Here is a 25,041-nt window from a genome sequence, read left to right on the forward strand (position 1 = left end):
CTACAAACCTTGTTTTATTACATTTATGCAAATACCCGCACAGCTGAAGTAAGAACAAACTAAATTATATGGGAGATGGCATCCATTCATTCACCTATCTGTGGATGAGTATACATATATAGGTACAGATGTACATATTCATACTTTACAAGTTTTCTTGACCAGGGAATCTAAAATTTCTGGACTATCTTTGACAACCTGTGCACCCTACCTTTTTCTCACTTTAAACAGAAAGACTATTCCTCACAAAAAGTTAACAGGGCTATACACAGAGCAAGGCTTGATCACATCAGAGACATTTGAAAAGCAATCCACAGGAAGGGTCTAGGGTGAGGATTAGACTCCCAGAGCGGCCAGTGCCCAGGCATCTGCAAGTCAGGGAATGACTGGAAGCAGTGAATGAAAACATCCCTCAAGTGTCTTCACCCAAGAAGAACAAAGGAAAAAAGTGAACAAAATCAATGGCCACAAATTCATACCTGGAAGACCTGGAATTCCTTGTATACCAGGGAAACCTTAAAAAGAGAGGTTAAAAAAGAAAGGTTTTCAATTATGCAATGAAACAGGCAATGCCAACACCAGTGATCTTTCAGCACTATTTAAGTAAGCATTATGAGTAAATATGGTCTGAATCAAAGCTTAAGATAAACAGTGTATAGATGTCTGCAAACAACACATTTAGTGAAAAGACCCTGATCCTACAAGCGCTGAGTGCCATCTTCTCCACTAATCTTTCATAAACAGGGAAAGGTCTATGATGGGGAAAATGTGAAAGAGGAATGCTTGATTTTCCGTGTTTAGTGAGGAGTTTTACAAATTACTTATGAGTCTTTTAAGACTAAAATTTAGCTAACTTGCTTTTTTAAGGACTCTTTTCAAGATTCTCTGCATTATTATCCTACCTTATGCTTCTGTAGATTTCTGTCTTTGCTAGATAATCTCACTGGATTATCTAACAGCCATAAAACCAATGTTTCAAGTCCCATGTTTCCCTGACTCTTTTAATCTATTATTGAAATGTAGTCTTATTTACAATGAGAAAAAGCATCTTTTGAACAGTGCGTAACAAAACTGCAACAACGTAGTATCAATTAAATTAATGACTGGAACATTTAATTGTCATATAAAGCCCCAGAGGCACAAAGAGGCACAAAGACAGTGCAATTATAATTTCTTGTAAAAAGAAAAATAAAAACATAACACAGGCAAAAAGACAAGACAAAACACCTACCTTTTTCACCTTTTTGACCTTTCAGTCCTGGCAAACCTGAAACTCCAGGGTCTCCTTTTTCACCAAAAGAATCCACTGTTCCAGTATCTATAATCTGAATCACAGGACAAAGACTAGAACACCAGGAATATGCAACAATGCTCAAGTTTGCATCTCACCTATCCTGATCTGATGGTATAGAGGCCATTTTGCTTTGTGATAACAACTTTTAGCAGCTTCAGTCATACTGGCAATTTCACTGATATGTAATTACTGCTGCAAGAGACTGGTAGCTGCTGAGGAATTACCAGAAAAAAAAAGAATTCCTTCACATCAGCAGTAGGATTAACTGCAGAGCTTTATAACACTTCTCTCAACAAGAACGGTGTAAAGAAACCTTAACATGGTCTAAGCACTGACCCATCAGGTATATTTTACCTTTCATTTTAAAAGACTGGTATTTCTGTTCTATTCTATTACTATTCTGGTAATTTCTGCTAGCATCGATCTAAACTTGACATACAGGATACTACATTTACAATAAAATATGCAAGAAGCATGCACCATTTTTCAAACTACATTCAGATATTGGGAAAGAAGCACAATCAATGATTTATATGTTCCTGACTAATAGCAATTTCATTTTTTACTTGAAGTGTTAAAAAAAAACTACAGACTACAAAGCTGCAGAGTTCTCTTTTGAATAGTTTGTATTTTTAAACAATTGCCTATCATTTTCATAGTCAAAAACATTCAAAATTCATATTCCTTGGGAGCTCCCTTTCCAAATTTCAAACATACTTAAGAAACAGGGTTTCCAACTTTTGCTTCCATTAAGGAAAAAAGATAATAGGATTACTGATTTCAATGAGATCAGAATATGCATAGTCTCTCTTTTTTTTCTGATTGTTTGAGCGTGCTTTGACTTTCATGACATGTATATTTTCCTTTAAGCTCAAATAAAACAAGAATTTATTTTACTTACTCTTCCTGGAGGCCCTGGAAGACCTTGATCACCTTTTTCACCCTAAATCAAACACATTTCATATTTTAAATTGAACTGCTGCACACACAAAACTTAGTGGCATTCAGTTATTTTCTGTGTAATATATGAGATTTTCTTCACCACAAAATAGAATTTCCTTAGCAAATGAACACTTTGATACATATTCACACAAATTCCATATGCCACCTGGGACATTACAATAAGTAGTAATTAGTTACAGTTCATGGGGCTGTACTGCTTTACACTATATAAAGAGAATCTGCAATTTTGGGGAAAGTACATTTTTGCATTTGCCGGCTAAGCAAAGAGCTTATGTAATTGAAGCCTGCACTAATCTATTCATATAAGAGATCTAAATTAAGGATGCTTAAGCAACTTTAATTTTGACATTTCCTAATCTCTGCATGATGCCTTCACAACATTCATTTAATGCTGCTTTGTGCGCATTTGTTGTTTTAATGAATTCCTGTGAACAGGGCGTATGAATTTTTAACTATTTATTCTGCACGATGGGAAGTAAGAGTCCACTACACACCTTGACACCAGGTTCACCGGGTCGTCCAGGAATCCCAAACCCGCCAGGCAAACCCTGTGTGTGGAAGACAGAAAAAACAGATAACACAAATATAGCTGTACCTGAACTATGGCAGCATCAAAGTTTTACGTTCTCAAACCAGTCACTAAATCACTGAAAGCAAAAATCTTATGTAAACCATTCAGAAGACTAGAAAATTTCAAACATCTGCAAGGGACAGTCAAGTTTTGGTTTTAAAAAGTAAGATACAGTATGGAAAATTTAGTAAAACACATACGGGTTCTCCTTTTGGTCCTGGTTCACCATCTTTTCCAGGCTTTCCCTGTAAAACATCAAGTTCCACACTGCTTAACAGATTGACACATATATACAACTGCTATATACAGTGGGTGAAACACTAAAACTAAACAATCACTATTATAGTGCATTAATGGAAGAGTACTAACACAGCTAACAGTGTAGAGTGCACAAAACAAGCAAACTGACTTCCTGGTGCTTATATTATTCAACCTCCTACAACCCACAATGTTAAGTAAAATCCTGCAGATTTGGTCCCAGGTCCAGGAATAACTTAAGGATTTCCCAGTCAAAGAGTCTTCAGACAAAATATATCAACAGCACAGGAAGCAGGAACCAGACCTGGAACCTTCTCCCTTCATAGCAATCCCTTTCTAACCTCTTGCTCATACACTCTCCAGCCTCACAAAACTTTTATTCATAGACACCCGATGGCTGTTTCAGCAGAAAGGCTGGAAGAGTGGCCCCACCACAGACCACAGGGTAATCTAGTGGTAAAAACACTTTCCCTAAATTGGAAGCTATAATTTCGAATCAGGAGGCAGATGATAACCTAGAATCCAAGACTCCCACTTCCAAGGCAAGGGGTTTCCCTGTTTGTTAAACCACTGTGCTAGCCTACACAGGGGATTAGATTCCCTTGTATTAATCAACGGGTATGTGATAAATGACCTAGATGGACCAAACTAATTTTCAGGATTCTCTCTCTCTTACTATGGACTATAAAGGAAGCGGAGCCTAGGCTTGCAGCCTAATCCCTGAGAGGCAGGCATTTATTTGGTGTCACAGTGTTCAGATTGCATGCCTATCATAAGCAATATGAGTTTGTCCCATAAAACTAACAAAAGAAATATATTTAATACACAAAGTAACACACAATTCAGTCTAAAAAATAATCCTATCAATTCTAGGATAAATCAAGTCAATCTAAAACAGTTAAATGGAAGGTTAAAAATGATACAACAAACATGTGAACCGGCCACCACCACTGGTGGGGCAGCTATGGTATCTTATGAAGAAGTGTTTTACTCGTAATTTTTAATTACTAATTAAAAATACAAGCTGTAAAATCAAAACAGTAGACTCTCAAACGCACGTTCTAACTGGAATTAATTATATGGTAGCCAAATGATTCCACACAACTAGAAATCTGATCTTAATATTTGTTTATCTTTCAAGACTCTTCTTAATTTCAGAAGGAACTATGAGTAGCATATAGCCAATACTTGAATAGCAATATTTATATACAAGTTTCTTAGGAATTTTCAGGGAACTCTGCAGAAACTGAAAGCCATATTTTTGCACAATCCATTCAAAGATTCTCTGATTTCTTCAGTAAGGTCTAGGTCAATGTTTCTCCATCCTCCCATCTTTCAAGCCCTCATTTACTGTAAGAGGAAAAGATATATACATGATAATAGGGATAAACCCATTATGTATTTATACTGAAAGGTTGACAGAACGCTTGTCCTTTAAGTATAATGAGAAACAAGAAGTGAGATTTTCTCTTTTTCAGATTGCAGTACAATTCAACGCCTATAGCTGTCTTGGGTCTTTTTCTAGGAGCTTATATTGACTCACAATTTGAGAAACAGTGATCAAAATAAGATTTTATGTAGAAACTGTTTTTGCTACCAGCTCAGTTATGAAAGATACCGCATGACTCACGCAGAAGTGGCATGGATAAGACTATGATATAGGTCAGACGAGGCAAATGTAACAGCCCCTGTGGCCTCAAGCATCTATAGTCAGGATAGAAATCAGCAAGGTAACTTAGGTCAGTCATATAAATTTTTTGCTCCATTCCTCTTCTTTGTAAGAAATGGTACCTTCAGGCCAAACAGACTTATTTGCAGATTGTACAAAAGAGTACTTCAAATGGTTCATTCAGCTAAACTCATTCATACAAAGTGATTTGTTTTGCTTCGCTTCTCCTTTTCTGCTGGAATGACCTGATCTTGCTTCAGCTGGGATCAGGGGGAGTCCTGCCTCTGCATTCAGCACCTCAGGCAGCGTTAGGTGTGTTTAGTTAGCTGAAAGCATGTTACATATTACTGCATATTATCACTGGCTTGACTCATGTACCTGTCCTGCTGAAGGCTACCACAAAACTCACTTGTTTGAAATATACCACATTTGCTGTTTCATTAATGATACAATACAATGACTGCAACTACATTCTTGATAAAGTTGAGCATACTTACACGTGGACCAGGCTTTCCAGGTTCACCCTTTTCCCCTTTGAAACCTGAACCTGGTAATCCCTGGAAAATAAATAAACACCACATTAAGAATACTGATATACTCTAACATAAATCTGCTTTTATCTATCAGCTATAAAGATCTTCAGGGCCACTATTAGATTCTTTACAAATTTCACTACAATAAGAAATCTTCTCCATAATACTTACTGGGATACCCTGTTCACCCTTTTCACCAGGATCACCCTAATGAAAGTAGAAAAAAAATACAGATTAATAAGCAAAATTTTATCCATAATTCATTTAGGCTGTAAGTCATTTACTTCTTTACTTTACAGACACAGCACATTTAACCTTGTTCCCCACTTCAAAAAACTATGCTTAATAGTATGATATGCAAGAAGTCAGACTAAACACAAATTTTTAAACATAAAACTGGAATCCATTAAGCTAATTTATTATACTAATATGCATTGCTCATAGTGTCTGATTCAATAATTGTAGAATTCATTAGCACTCAGATTCCACAAATGTGATTCTGTAAATGCAAAGCCCAGTATAAGTTACTTAATTCAAATTTTTAGAATATTTGGGTTTTACCAGACTATGCTTATCAATCATCCTTCCTATTTATGCAGTTATCATCAGATTTTTCAAAGAAACTTCTAGAAAGACCATCAAAATTGATTACATAAAATAGGGAGAACATTTTTAAAAACTGGCTGTAGGTAACTTAATGTTCCCTTTTCTTTTAGTTAGCTAGTTCCTACTGATTATCCTTTAAACAAGAGTGAAACAGGAGTAATCATTTAAGGTCTCACCTTTTCTCCCCTTATAATTTCACTTCCTTTTTCTTTCACATGCGGAGCTGGGCCCGGAGGTCCAGGGGGGCCCCTTACTCCTTGTTCTCCCTGTCAACACCAAATCCAGGATAGCTCATTAGAAACAGTACTGAAACTGAGAGCAATCCTTACTAAGACCAATACAATAAAAGAGAACTACCATTCACTTTCAAAAATACAGCTACATGTTTTTTTTAATTATTTTTTTAGCAAAATCAGTCAGAGAAAGGTTTGCATACACAGTTACAGGAGACACAATTTTAAAATGTGTGATAGGCTAAGACTGTCCTGAAGAGGGATCTCTGTATCTCCCGATAAGCTGGAGAATGATCAATAGTGAATATCAGGAACGTGTCCAACATTAATTATTATAATGGTGCAAAAGTATTTTAGTGCCTCCCTTAGAAGGAAGGATGCTAGGAAAAGAGATCAGATTCAGAAAATCTATTCTTGAAAAAAAAAAAAAAAGTGAGTCAAAGTTTATAGTGTTCCACCAGTTTTACAACTGTCTCTAAAGGCCAGGTTCAAGAAGGTAAGTGTGGACCCCACCCTGTTAGTATGTATTCGTCCATAGCAGTGTGGGAACCTCACCTCTTTACAGAGGGTAAAAGCAGTATCTTTTACAGTAAAACACATCCAAAAGGGTTGATACATTTCTGCCAAGCAACACTACCTAGCAATACCGTTCCTTTTTCGCTAAAGGTAAACCTGAGTAGTCCAAGAGTCCATGTGCTTCTATTGTCAACATTTTCCAAGCAATTTTATAATAACAAGTTAATCTCAACAATGCATCATGTCATGAAAAATTGTATCCAGTAGGAATAGAGTGTCTCCAGACACATAAGGTACCAAAAAAAAAAAAAGCATAAGGTAACATGATTTACTTTTTCTCAAAAAGGCCTCTGCCAATGACACTCATTGAGGAGCTTCCGAAGAAGCGAAAGGCTCAGACTATGACCCATGACAGCATGCATTTCTTGGCTCCTGCGAATGCAACATAAAACACACTAGCCTAGACCTCAGCGGGAGAGGTAACACATTAAGCCTAGCATGTTTTACCTCTCAATGGATGCTGGTTAAGAGAATAAATGGGATCAGTTATGATAGCTCAGCTAATACATGGCAACTCAGCAGTGCATCACAGTTGATTTAGTCATGGAGTAGGCAAAAAAAGTAGTATCACTGATTAAAAGCTAGCAACAAGGAAAACCAAAGTAGGGTCATACGCTCAGTACCCCTGCAGCAAACGGTGAGAAGCAGGACAGCACAAAATCCCGCACCAGCTTCTGGGATGTCTACTATTTTTATGAACAGTCTGGCAGTGTTGGCAAGTAACAAGATATCCTGTAAATATTGCTATTGCCAGCAATAAGCATATTTTTTAGTTTAGTTTCATTCAAAAGGAAACAAGTCTGTGTGCTCTGAAACTGCTCTTGGTTCAGCCAAAATACAGTAAAAGGGGACAACTGAAAGACCTGCCTCAAAAGCATGGTCCCAATCCAAACCAAAACAGTGATGCAGACAGGCTCTCAAGAGTCCTATCATAGTTAATTCTGATGATTTGGGAAAGCATATTAAATCTCATCCCATAGATCTAAACCAGTTTCAAATAAATCTCATGATGAGCCCTAATATGAAGAGTAAATGACTTCCAATCCGCCAACTGCAATCTAAATATTTTTTCCTGAAGTAGTTGGTACTAGTCACAGCTGGAAAACAGGATAATGACCTAAATTAATGTCAAGTATAACAGCATCATGTCAAAATTCTGTAACTACTCATGAATTATGTTCATTTAGTTATGAGTTACAGATTTGATTTATTCAAGTCTTCCAAAAATTACAAAGTTATTTCACTGATTTTCTTCATAGATTAATTCTAGCAATTTATTTATCTAAAACAAAGTTTCAAGAATATTTCTGACAGTTGCTCTCTAAAAAGTTTCAAGAGAGACTTACCTTTTCACCTTTGGGACCCTGAAAACCCAAGCCCATGTAGCCCTGAATATAAAAATTACACATAGATTAGTGAATTTTTATCAGCAGTGCACATGTACATACATACACACATACGAAAGTATTTCGGAAATGGCAATAGTTAAGAAAGGATATGAGAGAGAGTCTTTTTAATACACATGTGAAACAAAAAAAATAAATCATACCCTAACCTCCCAGCTGTTTTCTTAATTTCTGCATTCCAGCAATTGGTGAAAAAAATATATAAAATGAAATTTACAGTATAATTTTAGTGTCAGTATGATCCCTTTTTTTCAACATTTTACTGACAAATGAGAACAACATTACATTTTGACATTTTTAGATGGGTCCAAATAATCGCAGAATGTTGTAGTCACTACTGATTTGATCAAGTGAGATAACAGATCTAAAAAATCTAAAGAAGCCTAAAAAATTAGCTTAAAAGCCTCTTTCTATGATGCCCCATTAAGATATAAAACTAGATCCCAAAGCGTAAAAACAACCACTCCTTTATTACCATCAGTTTTCAGCTTTTTGGGGAACTAGTAAAATAAAATAATAAATAAACAGTAAATAAATAAATAAAATAAATAAATAAAAAGTAAATAAATAAATGAATAGACTTAATATTTATAATAAAACAAGTCCTTACCTTCTCACCTGGGGGTCCTGGTTGCCCTGGAGGACCCTGCAAGACAGGACATTTTTAGCAGATATGGGTATAGTATTCTAGGTGGACTAATCTCTATGTTCTATATAGCAAAAATGCAAACCCTTCCATTGAACCAAGACCTGAGGCATTTCTCTGCTACCATCTACTCCAACCCACAGCTTAACATAAATAATAAAAATGAACAGAACGTAAGATCTTCCATCAGATCTTGTTATGCAGTTAAGAATGCTGGACCTAGTCAGCATCTAGACAGGAGACAATCAAAGAAAGCCTATGGTACTGCCCTGAAAAGTAACTTCATTACTGACCTCATTGTGGTTGTTTTGCATGCTACTGACCACTTGTGCTAAATACTAACCCTCATATTTCTTTCATTAAGATTGTTCTTTTTTTGTATTAACAAGTGCAAACAGTGACTCAACTCTACCACCCTTATATTGATTAGTAACTTCTGACTGCATTTTTCTGCACATCCTTTCAGTTTTCTTTAGCATAAATGGAATTCTAATGCAGCTCACTTTAACAGCAAGATAAACAGGGTAGATTTCTAATAGATGGAAATAACTGATCCCTACTAGCTGTTAACTGCATCTAATAAAGGAAGAGAAGAAATTAGGTATCTGTGAGACCTGCCAAAATTTGAAGTAGCTAATATGCCTTCAACATTTGGCAATTACCACAAATAACAGACAGTTGATGTTGACCTGCTGTCCACACTACTTTTTAATGAGGCCACCCATAAGAACAATCTCAGCAAACATTTTGATTTAGATCTGGTGGCTAGGTTAGTGGTTTATTTTCTATTAATTACATGGGGGATGAGGGAAAAGGAGGAGTAACTATTAAAAAACAAAAACCAAAAACCTGCAAGAAGAGAAGATGACTCTAGGGGCAGCTCCTGTTGGAAGCCCGTGTACCTACTCACTCCTGCCATGGTAGAGTCCAGGAGACTGAACATGAAGTCTGGAACCACAGATTATTTTCCCCAAATTATAGCACTGGCCATCATTCTTGGCCATTTACACCTCATTGAGCTTTTCTATAAAGCTTTAAAAGTGAAGTGCAAATCACCATGAAAAGAAACTTACTGGCTCTCCTGGAAGCCCTGGTGGCCCCATTGGTCCCTGAAACCCTGGGGTTCCAGGTGGACCCTGCAAAAAAATAAAAAGACATCATTAAAAGGTGATATTTATTTGGCAATTTAATGATACTGATATAATTTCAATTGAAACTCACTGCTATTCAAACATCATTTAGACTTACAGGTAGTCCAGGTTGACCAGGAAAGCCTTTATCACCTTTTAGCACACTAGGAGGTAAAAGACCAATAACTTCACCTGGATCTCCCTACAAGAGAAGAAAAACAATAGTACTTAAACATCCATTCAAATACATTCAAAAATCCTGATATTAAGATGAGAGAAAAGTCTGAGCTATGCAAAATTTGGAATCATTTGGAATGATCACTTAAAAAAAAATCACCTTCCTTCTTTTAATTCAGCTGAAGACCTTAATTGCCAAATTTTCTTTAAAGCTGTCAGAAGAAATCACAGGACCAAATCTTAATTCTCATCCTTACTTTCTATATTGTAATGAGTAATTGGAAAGATTTCCCCACCAAATCTAACTACAGTGTTAGTACACAACTGGAGCATCTGGCCTGGCTGCTAACAGAAGTAGGTAACCTCACAATTTCTTTTCCAGGATGAGCTCTTCAGTCTTATGCCTAATTCTGAAATCAAAGTAGTATTTGTGGCTTAAGCATTTGTAATCATAACTCCAAAATAAAGTAAAAAAAAAAATAAAAAAAAAAGAATCCACATCACTTAAATTTGGAAACTACCCTGATCATTATTCACTTCTTTATTTCTCTTTTTTGATAGCAAAAGATCCTATTTTTCTACTCTTTTGAAGAAAGTTGCAATATTTTTTGATTAAGTGGTTTTATTTCAAAAGTTGTGTACCTATGCATACATGTCTAGGAAAGAAACATTCAAGTACTTCAGTTTTTTTAGACTGAGTCATTTCTTCCCATGAGACAGAAAAGGAAAGGGGCATTTAATGGCTTCAGGTAGTCTTGTCATTACAAATCTGAGATTACATTTATGATTTGTTGGAAAGCAGCTCTGCGGAGAAGGACCTGGGAGTGCTGGTGGACACCAAGTTAACCATGAGGCAGCAATGTGCCCTCGTGGCCAAGAAGGCCAATGGTATCCTGGGGTGCATCAGGAAGGGTGTTGCCAGCAGGTCGAGGGAGGTGATTCTCCCCCTCTACTCAGCCCTGGTGAGGCCACATCTGGAGTACTGCGTCCAGTTCTGGGCTCCCCAGTACAAGAGGGATGTGGCACTACTGGAGCAAGTCCAGCGAAGGGCTACAAAGATGATTAGGGGATTGGAGCATCTCTCTTAGGAGGAAAGGCTGAGAGAGCTGGGCCTGTTTAGCCTGGAGAAGAGAAGGCTGAGAGGAGATCTTATTAACGTGTACAAGTATCTGAAGGGAGGGTGTCGAGAGGATGGGACCAGACTCTTTTCAGTGGTGCCCAGCGGCAGGACAAGAGGCAACGGGCACAAACTGAAACACAGACACTTCCATCTGAACATAAGGAAAAACTTCTTCACTGTGAGGGTGACAGAGCACTGGAACAGGTTGCCCCGAGAGGTGGTGGAGTCTCCTTCTCTGGAGATATTCAAAAGCTGCCTGGATGCAATCCTGTGCAATGTGCTCTAGGTGACCCTGCTTGAGCAGGGGGGTTGGACTAGATGATCTCCAGAGGTCCCTTCCAACCTCAACCATTCTGTGATTCTGTGATTTGTACCTAACTTGTAGTTTCAAATTACATCTTCTCATTTTAAAGAGTCAAAGCTCTCTGTTATCATTCAATATTTCATAACTTAGTTCATGAGATACACTCAGTATTTAGTAAGTAGTTTAACTTTTTATTTATGAAAATTATTTGTTTAGTATTTGTCAGATTCTGTTCATGTTGTGGACTACAGGCCCTTCTTCTGCAAAGATTATCTACATGAAACTACTCAGATGACTGAAATGTCAATAATATCAAAAAAAATGTTTGAATTATAAAATGAATCTTTATGCATAATTAGGTGGCCACCATACTACTATACATAGTTAATGACATGTACTATTTTGTGCTGTTGTAAGCCATCTGTAATACTTACGCTTTTAAGACCTGCACAGAACAATGCATATGTTCAATTGCTATGAACTGGAGGTTGTCCCACTGTCTTTATTTAGTGGGACTGCACAACAGAACACAAAGTTAAGCGTGCCAGTAAAATTCTTCATTCCTTAAGTAAGGACTTCTAGTCTTAGAGGGTGTAGAGTTCATCTTAATTCTTAAAGTTGGAAGCAGGATATTAACACATTCAGAGCCAATGTACCTTCATTCCAGGAGGTCCTGGAGGTCCCTGTGAGAAGATAAATAGTTGATGTTATTTTTCACCAGTAGTGTAAAAATTACATTTTATACTCCATAATTTTACATAGTTATATTTACATTTCAAGAATCAGAGTTGAAACAAGTGAATTAAGCATGAAAGAATCTACTTACTATGCTTCCAGTCAATCCTGGTAAACCTGGGGGACCTACTGGACCTCTTTCACCCTAAGGAGAACAGAGAAATTGGTTTTGTTTAGGAAACATACTCTTGAGGGGGTTTTATTTCAGCACAGAGATGTTATAAACATATATAAATGTCACCTTTGTGCCATTACATCCTGGAATACCAGGTGGACCTGGAGGGCCATCTTGTCCAGGAATGCCCTACATGAAAAGAAAGTGAAGAAATTAGCAATATAGCAATAATACAGGCCAGATGTCATAATTAGAACTTTGATTTCTTTGTAAAAACACATATACATCTCACATACAGGAAGGCCTGGGTTTCCTGGATATCCTGATGATCCTGGTGGGCCCTGTAATTGACAAAAAACATCTTGAACTTGGGAAATTTAAATGACAAAATGACAAAACAGCAACAACAAACTGCAGCCCTAGTCTCATCTCCAATGGGGACAGTCAAAAAATGAGGAACAGTTTCTTTTAAATTTTCTTTGCAAAATATCTCTAATCTTAAAAACTCTCAATCATGGCATTCTAATAATTGAAAGCAATTTTTTTGTTTTCTTTAACTGCACAGGCAAAAAGGAATGTAGGTTTTGTCTTTGCACAACCATCATTTCTAACATGAAATTAACTGTAGGCATCTCTTCATAGCAGAAGAGGATATTAATACACTACAGAGATGCTTTTCCATCTTTCATAATCCACATCAGTGTGGCAATTTCATCTTCTGCATTAAGAAACTACTGGGTTGAAATACATTATTTTTTCCTGAGCAGCTTGCCAGCATAATGCATCAGGTGTTTTACTTGGCACATCATTTTCATGCTACCAGCTTATTTACTCATGGAGCACTTTCTAATACAAGTGTTGTGAAGCAGAAAAGATGTATGTGAATCCTTTAGCTCAGATAGTATATTTGCATCTCCCTAAACTTTATCATTGCTAATATACAGCCTACTTGCACTGCAAAAGATGAACACATTTACCAGGAGACACTAACTTACATTAACAGTCAGGATACCTCTGGTTATCATGAACGGCATGGATTGAAATGGGGATTTCTTGAGCTAATAGAATACCCCCTCTGCAGTAACTCAGAGCTGCAACTGACTCAGTAAATTCTGTGTGCTGCAACAATTGTTGGTGAATGGGGAACAAAACTGAGATAGCATTTTGGAGATCTGTGGACAAGAGGGCATAGGTAAAAATATGTGTGTATCATTACTAGTCAAATCATTCAAATCCTCTTTCGCTGTTTCATTACAAAATGTGAAAATGCTCAAAATGAGCTTGGCACCTCACCAAACAAAAAGACACAGCCTTGGCTAATATAATCTGCTAAATAAATGTTATACAAGTATCATATTAAACAGAAATGACAATAGGAAGGTTACAGGCATACTCAGAGACTCTCCTAGCATTAAAAACATCAGGAGATCTTTGTCCCTGACCTTAATGATTCAGCCCCACACCATGTACATGATTTTTAATGTGTATGCGTTCATGAGTGTATCAGCTTCTCTGCTGTAGTGCTTAAAGGAGGTTAGAGAGCAAACATAAAGGAGAATTTTGCATGAGGCAATAAGGGTGGTTCATATTCAAATTGGAAAAAATCCTCTTGATATGGCAGAGAGATATCAAAGGAATATTAAAACCAGTGCTGTTGCCGCAATGGTAAGGACCAGGTGAAAATGCAAATGAGCAAAGGCACTGACTGCACAATGCAGAACTTCAAAGGCAAGAGCAAGAATTTTGAACTCATTGTGCAGCACAAGAGGAGGCCATTGATTAACCGAAAAAAGAGACTAACCCCATCCTGCACTTGAAGATAGCCACAAAGACTTAAAGATATGTTAACCTTCAGATTGCAAAAATGTAAGTAAGTTAGAACTCACTCTTGTTCCTTTTGTTCCTGGCAGTCCTGGTTCTCCAGTATCACCCTGTAATGGAAAAGAGATAGCTTTGTCTTTCCTAGTGACAACAGTTTAGGGAAATCTGAGTGTTTTAAATATTAAAGCTTCCATTCTTACCTTAAGCCCTGGTGGCCCAGGGGGACCTTCAGGTCCTTGCATTCCAGGAAACCCAATCACACCCTGTAATCCCGGCAAGCCTCTTTCACCCTGGGAAGAAGAAAACCCATTAGCAACAAAACACCTGAAACTGTTTCTTTCAGCTACCCACATGTTCCCTGTTTCTGTGCTGGAAAAAGCTGCAAATTCCTGCAAACTGCAAATATCAATGTTGCGTTCACTGCTATAAGAATGGTCAACATCACTCCTCTTCTTATACATCATTTACAATAGCAGATTTTGGAGACCAGGCTTGTCACTTAGTCTTGAGTTTCAGGGTGGTTCAGAGCCAGGGTGGTTCAAGATACAGCATCTTCCCAAGGAGCTCAATACACACATTGTATGTGTCAATGTTTAGGTTCTTCTTTGCTGCTGTCTGGGACATATGTGTGCTTCTCAAAACATTATATTTCAGCTGTGCTCTCTCCCTACAACTCCAGATGTATTTAGATCAGATAAACCAGAGACAGAAACATGAAATCCATCCACACTATAGATCCATACTGCAGCTATTACATTTTCACTGTATTTGGACTCCCAGTGAAATCAAAAGGAACTCTGTCTGCATGAAGGTTGCAAAATCTGCAATTAAGGAAGAGGGAGAAAAATGTAACCATATGTCAAAGCCTGATAACAAAAGCAAATCGAAAGTCAAACCTTCCATGCAGGAAGTAACTGGAGTTGTCCTTTTAAGGTGTGGTGTGAAATAAGGAGGAACACCTCATTTTGTCCAAAAATGTGGTATTATTTGAAAAATAAAACATTAGTGATCAAATGCAAAAAGCAGAAGGTGTACAATTTCGGACTACAACTAAAAACCATGTTATCTATTCTAGAAACTCAAAAAATAGACCAATTGCTGTGGGATACAGACATGGAAATAAAATCAACAGGATTTAAAACACACAAAAGGAAGCTACTCAGATTTCAGTATTTCCAGCAAAACAGTGAGAGACAGGATTGCCATTAGTAATTAACATGCAAATGATTTAGTACCAGGATTTTAGGAAGGTGAATAGTTTAATGATGAAGAAGAAATGTTTTTACTGCTTGCTCAGGACAAAGATTACTGCCTATATTCTAGTAATTTGTAGGAGTCAGCTGGGGACAGGGCACATAGGAAAAGAAAAATATCTGAGTCTTGAAAAGCTCACAACCCAAGTTGGTCAAGCAGGTATCGAGCAAAGAAAAGGTTATGATATGCTGGCAGAGGAAACTGAGTGATGACTCTCAGATGTAGGACTAGTTACACTTTCTGAAGATGATAGGAGTTAGAAGGTTTGTGGGGTCTTTGTGGGGTCGCTGGGTTGATTTTTTTAGGTCTTTGGTTGGGATTTTGTTAAGAAGATACTAACAGGATGAAGAGACAGAGAAGAAGAGAGGCGACTCTGACAGGACTGGGTAAGAGAAAAGAGCTGAGGAGAAGAAAACCGTGACTGAGATTATAAGAGCATGAGAACATGGAGATGAAATTATTAAAGAAAAATAATCAGTACAGAGAAGAGAGTGACTTTGGTGGAAATAAAGTAAATCTAATGGTACCAGCTGTGTTCAGTGACCCTGCTGAGGTTGCTCCTGAGTTTGTTCCTGCCAGCCTGATTTTCTATGGATTTGGGGGAAACACAGTCTTGTCATTTCCTTTATATCTCAAGTCTCAAAGAAAAGGACCCAGAGATGCATCCGCCACCTGCACAGTTCTAGCTGTGCGGCACGTTTAGCACAGGTTGGGTGTTACAGGTAACAAGCGATCCCGGCAATGCTTGCATGCAGAGTGCAGCTACTCCTGTGCCCTCGTGAGAAGGGGAAGGAGAATGAACAGAAGAAGGGGTTAGAAGAGAAGCAACGTTGAAACTGCCTCAGTGCATCCCTCCCAGCCCCTTCCTTACTCTTCCCCCAAATACATCACTGCTTAGAAAACAGGATCCATGACAAAGTAAAAAAAAAAAGTTCTTACATAAACCTGATCGTGAGAAGGGTTTTTTTAGTGAAATAACACAATATTTTGATTGGTAATGCTGCCACATGGATTGCCATTGGAATAGATGTCTGGGGGTGCTAGGTGTTCATTCAGCTCTTTGTGGTGTGTTTCCTGAACTGACTGTAAAGGCAGTCCCCGACTAGAGAAATTCAGGGACATGCCTTTTCTAAAATCAAAATAACACTCAATAAGGCGAAAAAACCATCTTTCTCCCCCCCTCATTTATTAAAATTTCTTGCCAGGAAAAATTTCATATTGCCGTTCCTCCCCCTCCTCCCACAAAAAAATTAATTCTTCAATAAGAAATGACCTTTTGAGACAAACAGTTTTTCTTTGAAGTGCCCAAATGGCATGACCTCCTTTATTAACTCCTCGTTATTCATTGCCATGTTTGATAATAAAACTTATTAGTTACCAAAATCCCAGGCAGTACAATATACTGCCAAACACAGCAAAACAAAGAAAAACAGCAGGACAGATCAAGAAACATATTTCTAGTTCAGCAGTAAAATGTACAAAATCTTATTTCTAAAATAACTAAAATTGGTTTGAAACATATTTTAAAGAAGAACATATCAGGATCTAGGCTTCTGAATAAATATGGAAACAATTATTCTAAAATCTGGAGTATATCTGAAATGTTAAATAGATTACTGAGGTCCTTAAACTCATACTTTGGCTAGCTAATTGGCACTGCAGTAACAAGTATTTCTGCAAAAACAGATGTTGTGTCATTTAAGATTAAGATTTTACACTGAATCCTGGGCACTCGCTCTCGTGACCTGCTGAGAGATGGATTAAAGAGGCAGAAGACACTCAAGCAGAGTTGAGAAACCTCAACAGAGTTTTCCATTGCCCAAGGAAAGTTGAACATGTGCAAGTGAGAAGAAAACAAGATTATTTTGACACCTACAGAGAAATATGAGTCCCATGTAACACAGCTAATATGTTTTGCACTCAGGAGTTTAGTCCATCTGAGGATTTCAACACACTTTGAAACCACTGCACCTTGCAAAACAGGAAAAAATTCTTCCATCCACCTTTATGGAAAGTTAAAACTGAATTTCACAGATCTGATTTTCATTTACTCTAAGACTCCCTTAAGATTGTTCTGGCACTGTAAAAGGACATTAAAGTGCCTGTAAATCACTAAGGTTATGACCTCTTCATCTTGCCAAAGAGGTTAACCCAAGGTTTGACATAAATATAAAGTAGGCCCAAAGTAACTACAGTTAACTCTCCCAAGGCTATCTTCAACCTCACAGGCTGCCCTGTCTGAGGGGTGAAACATAGCTGCAGGAGCAGATCAGAGACTGTACCGAGCCACTTAGGGCTAAAAGGTGTCCAGGTTTCCCTAGACGCTTTTTTTTTACTGACTTGAATTTTTATGCCAACAGAAAGAAAAATGAAATGGCCATTTGTCCAAGACTTCTTCAAGCTACTGGATGTCCAGAGGCAGGGAGAGCACAACTCCTGAGCATGTGCAGGGCTGTCATGTCCCCCATGTACTGCACTCGCTGTTTCACACATGGGAACTAAGCTCTTATTTTTACCTGTGATTTGCCAGAGGGAAGTTGCCTGGTTCACGCCTGCATACAACCTGCCACCTTGGCCATTTATTCTCACAGGTGGGCAGCAGCAGCAGTGCTTATGCTTCTCTTCCTCTACTCTGCCCTCCTAATTAATTTTACTGCAAAGTAAGTATTGGGTAAGTAGCCCAGATTTGTGCAGTCTCAGGCTATGCCATTAGGGGGACCTTACTCCTCCACGCCATCCACGGAAATTCAGGACAATCTATTCACCAAAGACCAGTAACAGAGCTAGGGATAAATCCTGCACAGCAGTCCCTTACTTTAGTCTGTACATCACACTGTCTCCTTATATAAAGGCTTTAGGAAACCAGCACACTGAGGACTCGTAAGGAAAGAAGCAGTGCTAATGAACAAAGATCTAACCTCAATATTCCTGCTCCAGATAGTACAAAGATACACCATGAGAAGTCTTTCTGACATCAGTGAAACTACACTAAATTACAGCAAAGGTCTATCAGTCTCCAAACATCTACACTGAACAATGGAGTATAGAAATTGTACCATCTAGAAGCAATAAAGTCATACTAAGGCAGAGCTCCAGGTGTCCTAATTTGACAGGGTAGATTAGCCTGCACAGATAGCTGGCGTAGCAGCAGTTGCACTGCTACTTTTCTTGTCCAAGGTGGCTTATTTGGAACTTCAAGCTCAGAAGTTTCACATTGTCCAGTATAGACGTAGGCATGTACTGAAGATGCCTTGTGTTGCAAGGAAATACTTGACTAGCATCCCTTCCCGCTTGTCTGTTCCAGTTTTACCCAATGTTCCAGCCAAGCAGCCCAACAGCTAGTGTTTGCACTACATTTAAGCTGGAACTCATCAAGCATCCACACTACATAAATTGGCAAGCATCGGATCACTGCTGCGATCCTGCTTATTTTTTGCTCAGCATTGAGATTTCTAGTTGCAATGCGTAAAGAGCGCAAGACTCTGACTGTAAGGGCCATGCACTGTTCCAGTACCAATATGCACAGCTGCAAAGTCTTGGCAAATAGTAATGAAAGAGCTTCTGCTTCTTACAGATCAAGTCATGAGACTCAGAAATTAAAACAGATGTAACCAAGTCATCTGTATCTCCACTGATTCAAGGCAAACTGTCAGAAAACACAATGGAAAAGTCATTATTCAGCTCACAAAGATAAATATTCTGCCACTCAGCTGCTGAAAATGCAAAGATGCCACAGAAAAGCCAGCAAGTGCTCATTCACTGTTACACTCATTTGATTAGCAAGATTGCCTTTGGTAGTCCAACCTTTGGGAAATGCATCCAAATGCCTTTGCCTTAGACATGCAAATGAATGGGCTTCTAAAGAAAAGCAAACCTGTTAAGAGCATAGCTACATGGTCTGATCTTGCTGGACCAACACTCTCAAATTAGCCATGAGAGAGTGTTTCACACATGGAACAACTACAGATCGCTATGCAGGACGGTCACATGAAGGAAGTACTTTCAAAAGATTTAACTGTAATAAATTAAGTGCTGAGGAGGAGGAAATAATCAGCACTACATTCTAAATTATTTCCCCTATTATTTCACCTAGGGACTGCTGGACCGAGACATTTTAGACTTGAGAGATTGGTAACATGGATATAAATCACGTTTCTAAAACTGTGGGCTCACACAGTATCTGGGTCCACATGAATGCTCAAACTCTCCAGAGACTCAGGCATGTGATAAACAAGAACACACAGATTTTTCTGAAGTCATTTAAAAGATTATCACACAGCCCCCATCCAACTCCACCTGTTTGGTTTGCTTCTGCCAGAGACTACCCCATAGCAGAGATGGCAGAACAGAGCATGTGCAGGTCCTTCACCTGAGAATATATTCAAAAACCTCCGTCAAAAGGCAGCTGAGTAATCTACCTAAAAAAGGTGGCTGCTGCGCCATCATTCAGCCAGCCCTCCCACAGGGTCGGAAAGGTAGCAATAGCGGCTTCTCACGCCAGCGTGGCAAGAGTCACTGGGGTTTTATCTATCAGAGCTCTTCAGCTACCCCTTTGCAGCAAAAGGAACCAACATCACAGCCAGCAAATGCTTAACTTTAAGGAGAGCTGTCTTTGGACCACTATTCATGCTGAAAAAATCTGACATCCATTCTAAGCTTAAACTTTCTCACAAACACATACACATCCCTCTTCCCAAAAGCTAACAGTTCATTGAACTGAAACACTACCATGGACATCTATGACAAAGAAATATTTCAGTTTTAAATTACTGGCTGCTTCAAGATGAAAATTAAGGCTGTAGTTTCCAAAGGAGAGAAATACCAGATGAAAATTCAGCATTATTTTCTATTTTTCTCTTTTTCTCACTCTGATTGTAGGAATAGTCTAATATGTTGTTTTTGATCAAGATTAGTCTAGGGTCTAGGTGCAATTATTCACAAAAAAAAAAATATATATATATACAGATGAATCCTGAAGCCTTCATCACACCTTGCTGCTCCAGTGTGATCTTGTCAAATCTACAGTAACACACAACAGCCTTGAAAAGACCTAGACAAACTACCCCAAACCACGTGAGAGGTGAATGCAGGTGGGGTAGTTGTTCTTTCAGCTGATATAACTGCAAGCACTCAAGTAAATTGGCTTTGGGATGTTAGACCAGTAATTATACTGCTCAGTGGGAAACACTACCATGTGATCTCAGTAGCACTCTTGAGCCATTGTGTTTCGCTCTCCGCACTTTTAAACACGTTTTACAGAATTGTAATTGTCTGAGTGTTACGTTATTGAAGTGGTGGGGTGGTGGGGAAAATCCAATTCTTTTTTAGAAGAGTAAGTTTAACCACCAGAGGGAGCACTGGCCCTGAATGTCTTTCAGGATTAAAATAAACATGTACAATAAGAGATCATCTGTTTGTCCTTAGCTGCACTTACCATTTTCAGTATTTTAATGAAAGTGTGAAGCGGATATCAGTCAAACAGAGTTACTGCTATATGCTCATATGGCAAGTGTCCTTAGATGTACTAAGGATGCTTAACATTACAAAATTCCAACTGCTCATTCTTCAGAGCCAGAATATATCTACTCTGTAGCTACAAAATTCTGGAACTGTATGAGTAACAAGTAATCAATTATACAAACATAACTGTAAAGACATGCAAAGAATCTGTGCAGGAGCTCTGTAAAGATCTTGGCTCACCCAGAAGTTTTGGGGCTGAGCCCCTGACAGTATGCAGAATGGAAAGGGCAGGGGGAGAGTCAGCAAAATCTAGATTTTTACACTGCCAGGAAGAATCTGAGAAAACTCACTCAAGTGGAAATACGAGTCCAACATTTTTGGCATGACTAACGGAAGGAGCAGCCACGATCGTTGTAGATCACCTGCACAGCTCCAAAATTAGGCTGGCTGCAGGCTAGACTAGTCCCTGGACAACCTAAAGCATTACCAGGGCTGCTCTATGTTACTTGCAGACATATATACAGACAAAGACCTATTCCAACAGCTGCTGGAGAACAGCGCTCTCTCGTCATGCTTCTCTGCAGGGATGTTGCTTTTGCCATCTCATTTCCCTTTGCCCCCACCCCAGTGCCCTTCACCCATGCAATTCCTTCAGTCCCCAGCTAAAGCAGCTCCCAGGCTGCACTCGAGCATGAGAACACCAAAGAGCACCCACTTACAGTGCAAAAGTCAGGGCTATATAGAGCCAGATATATAAAGCATAGACGGTGCTTTGTGAACAGTGGCATCTCACACAGTATTTTTTTACTCTTTAAAAGGATTTTTTTCTCCTATTATGAAGGTATCTGTTCCTGAGTCTAGTGAATTTACAACACCGGGGAACCTGCACTGAGTGATACAAAATGAGCCAGATTCTCCAGTAGTGAATAAACCAGTATAAACATTTAATTAGAGAGCTGTTCAGGTTTACTGTTCATGGGCTGAATCTGTGCCTCTGCCTTCTAAATGTGGAAGAATGCTCAGACTCAAAGTATATTTCAGTATTGTCTCATGGCTGCAAAGAGCATTCCTCAGGAAGTAGCTAAGTGCTTCCCAAGACTATAAAAATAGAAATAACAATCTTTGTGTATCCTTTTCTCTACATATCAGTATTTATGTGTTTAGTTTGTGGGTAAGTAAGTGGGTGGATATGCAGTGTTGATGAAGTAGCTGAATAAGAACTTACATAAAATAAGCTAAGTGAATTAAAACTAATATTCAAGTCACAGTCATGGCTACAACCTCAACCTCTACTTAATTAGTGTCAAGCAACTGATTGCCTATCAGCATCATAGAATTTAAATTAAACCAGCTATGAGTAATGGCCCCTCCCCACTTAATTTACTAAGGCTTCTTCATGTAATTCCTCTTCTTGCTCACTCCACAGTTATTCCTCATTTTGCAACTGCTGTACTCACTTTTTTCAACAGAGATGTCCACACTTCCCTTTCTAGGACTTGCTGAGCCATACACACTCTTAAATTTAGCTCAAAATGATTCCTTTCTCAGATTTTTTTTTGTCTTTGGCAGTGCTATATTTTGTGTGATATTTGACTCCAATGTAGATAAAGCAATGTTATAGATCCAGAAGTAGGTGAGATGCTAAGGAGTATTCGTACTTACTACTACTTAGAAGATTTGCTTGTTTCATCTCCATTAAAAAAAAAGGAAAGAAAAGAAGAAAGTCACTGAAGTTTAGTGGGATACGGGATACATGCACTCTTCATTCATTTACAGAAGAAAACATGCATGATCCTTAGTTTGAACACTTTATAAGCAGCGAGTAGCCTACCTCAAGGCGTGATCCAGGGCATGGTATGACAGGAATATAAAAGTGAAGCTAACAGATTGCAGAAGCCAACAGACAGCAGATGAGTTTTATTTTCTGCTTGTAAAGGTCCGCCTGCCCAATGCTTGGGACTTTAACACCAAGGTATGTGATCCACTGTCTTTATCTTTAAACTTTTTTTGATTTTTCTAAAAAACATGGTGTTTCTGGAGTAAGTCACGTGAACCTTTTACCAAAGGTACCCATGGTCTATTTCCAAAAAAAATTTTTTTTTAAATCAGATGAGGATCAAGGATCATCTTCCCACAAGCTAGAGCCACCCTGGGGAATAGAACAAAATCAAAGAACCACTAGGGAAGAGGAAGTTCAAAGGACAAATGTGTTTGCAGTGTGAAAAAGGAAATTCTAGCACCTGGAGACAGGTTGACTCAAAAGGGTGCTATATTTCCTACCCATTCTGATCATCTGTTGAATTCATCAGATGTGAGTAACTCTTCCTTTGTTTTATTGCACATTGTGTTAAACCACTTCACAATGTTGAAGGTCTAAGAAAATAAGGGGTAAAAATGCACCACACCCTTCCTTCTTCATTAGTGAAAATTATTTAGCATTTGTTTGCATTTGGCATTGTTTAAAGGCTCACATTTAAAGATGAAACAACAGAAAAAAAGGGTTTGAACTTTTGGGGATTTTTAATTTATTTTTGTTCAGATCCTAGACCTGGAATGAAATGTGACGTTACATGCAAAGTTTTATTCTCTTGCCAAAGGTTTGTCATGGACATATTTACAGAAAATAATCTCTTCCATAAATAGTAAAAACATGGGCAGCTGGTCCTAGACAGTACAGACTGCAGTAAGTTCTCATAACAAAGTAGCTCATATCCTAAGGAGTACATGGCAGACATTGCTATTCTAGACAGTGCTATTCTAGGTGCTTTTTTTGGTTAGGTTTGAAATGGCATTTCAAAAGTTTTAAACATTTTTTAAGCTGCATAGAAGCAAAATATCTTTCCACAACAGCTAGAACAAATACTCTGGCTTCTGACTTTTTAGTCATGAGAATACCACAAGGCAGATAACACTGTGTCTCAAAAATGTAAGTCAGTGTTTCTTCAATTTAAATTGTAGAGTCCCTTGACTCAATCAGAAGCACTGGAGGACAGATAATTTAATTTCAGGTAGTATCTTCAGGATTATTCAATATAAACAAATGAAATTATTAAAGATGCAATAATCACTAATGATAATGGAAAACAAAAACTTTCCTCATTTTGACATTGTGGAGCATATCAGCATAATCAGTCAATTGCTACTTGTCAATGAATTTCAAGTAAAAGCTGGTGTACTGTTTAGATTTCTTAAAGGTTTTATTTTCGACAAAAAAGGAAAAGTGTGTAAAACAGCATGTCAGAATACATAAAATCTGTGATGTATGACTGCCACCCAGAGGAATGTACAGGAAAGTGACACAGCCACTGGAGGAGGGAATCTGTCGTGATGGGAGCTGGGTTTGGAACTGTAAGATTCAAATGCAGGAGCTCTTCCCCTTTGATACAGAGATATCTATCAGTCACACTGGCAATGCTGTTCTCTGTCCCTTCTTGAAATCTGCTTGTACCCAAAGACATGTAGGGTACAAAGGTTTTGCTATCAAAGGCTTATACCTTTAGAGAGTTTTGCTTTCCAAGTATTGTTTTTTCTTTTTTTTTCCTTTTTTTTTCCTTTTTCTTTTTTGAGGTAAGGTGTCCCTCAACTCCAGTGCCTTGGCATTGTTATAAACTCATTTCATTTAATACCTAGAATTTCCTAAAGAATTCCCTTTGGAGGAATTTTACAGGAATAAATGTGTCTTTGCATCTTTGAGATTTCCAACTTTCATCTCCACATTTTCAGACAGAAAAGAAATTTGAGTTGAAGATTGGTAATTGTATTCTTAAAACCACAGATTTCTGAATGGCCAAATCTCAGTAAAGGTGCTACACACAGTGCTATATTATGCAAGTCTTTGGTATTTCTTCATTTTTTCACAGAACTCCTGAGTTTAGAATCAGAGTCCATTTTACATGACCTCTCTGTACCGTCTCTCTCCTCCTTTACTGCTACTTAAATCCCATTTGTTTTGCAGTTCTTCACAGTCCTTCAGTGTTTGCTTGCCAGTTATTGAACTGCTCTAACATAACAAAGGGTTATCAAAAAAATGAAACCTTTCCGTATACTGCTAACTAGCCATGAAATACTTTTGTTGCATCAGTTTGCATTTCCTCATAATAAAGTCAGTAACAGTGTCAAATGAGAGAAGAGTGAGAAGACATCCTATCTGATGCCAGTGTCTGTGTTCAG

General features: G+C 38.2%; 1 protein-coding gene across 1 annotated transcript in view; it reads right to left on the reverse strand.

Moving 5' to 3' along the window:
- Nucleotides 1-25,041, reverse strand: part of COL4A1 (collagen type IV alpha 1 chain) — a 135,267-nt gene that overhangs the window by 47,123 nt on the left and 63,103 nt on the right. Inside the window, exons 3-20 of the mRNA XM_067293915.1 lie at nt 14,358-14,447; nt 14,223-14,267; nt 12,633-12,677; nt 12,463-12,525; nt 12,313-12,366; nt 12,143-12,169; nt 10,004-10,087; nt 9,829-9,891; nt 8,720-8,755; nt 8,050-8,091; nt 6,071-6,160; nt 5,460-5,495; nt 5,253-5,312; nt 3,029-3,073; nt 2,752-2,805; nt 2,196-2,237; nt 1,232-1,325; nt 480-515 (exon numbers count right to left, since the gene is read on the reverse strand). Coding sequence (XP_067150016.1) covers nt 480-515; nt 1,232-1,325; nt 2,196-2,237; nt 2,752-2,805; nt 3,029-3,073; nt 5,253-5,312; nt 5,460-5,495; nt 6,071-6,160; nt 8,050-8,091; nt 8,720-8,755; nt 9,829-9,891; nt 10,004-10,087; nt 12,143-12,169; nt 12,313-12,366; nt 12,463-12,525; nt 12,633-12,677; nt 14,223-14,267; nt 14,358-14,447 — 1,006 coding nt within the window. The remainder of the gene's footprint in view (nt 1-479; nt 516-1,231; nt 1,326-2,195; nt 2,238-2,751; nt 2,806-3,028; nt 3,074-5,252; nt 5,313-5,459; nt 5,496-6,070; nt 6,161-8,049; nt 8,092-8,719; nt 8,756-9,828; nt 9,892-10,003; nt 10,088-12,142; nt 12,170-12,312; nt 12,367-12,462; nt 12,526-12,632; nt 12,678-14,222; nt 14,268-14,357; nt 14,448-25,041) is intronic.

The sequence above is a fragment of the Apteryx mantelli genome, chromosome 1 (genome assembly GCF_036417845.1).
Source record: "Apteryx mantelli isolate bAptMan1 chromosome 1, bAptMan1.hap1, whole genome shotgun sequence".
Lineage (NCBI taxonomy): Eukaryota > Metazoa > Chordata > Aves > Apterygiformes > Apterygidae > Apteryx > Apteryx mantelli.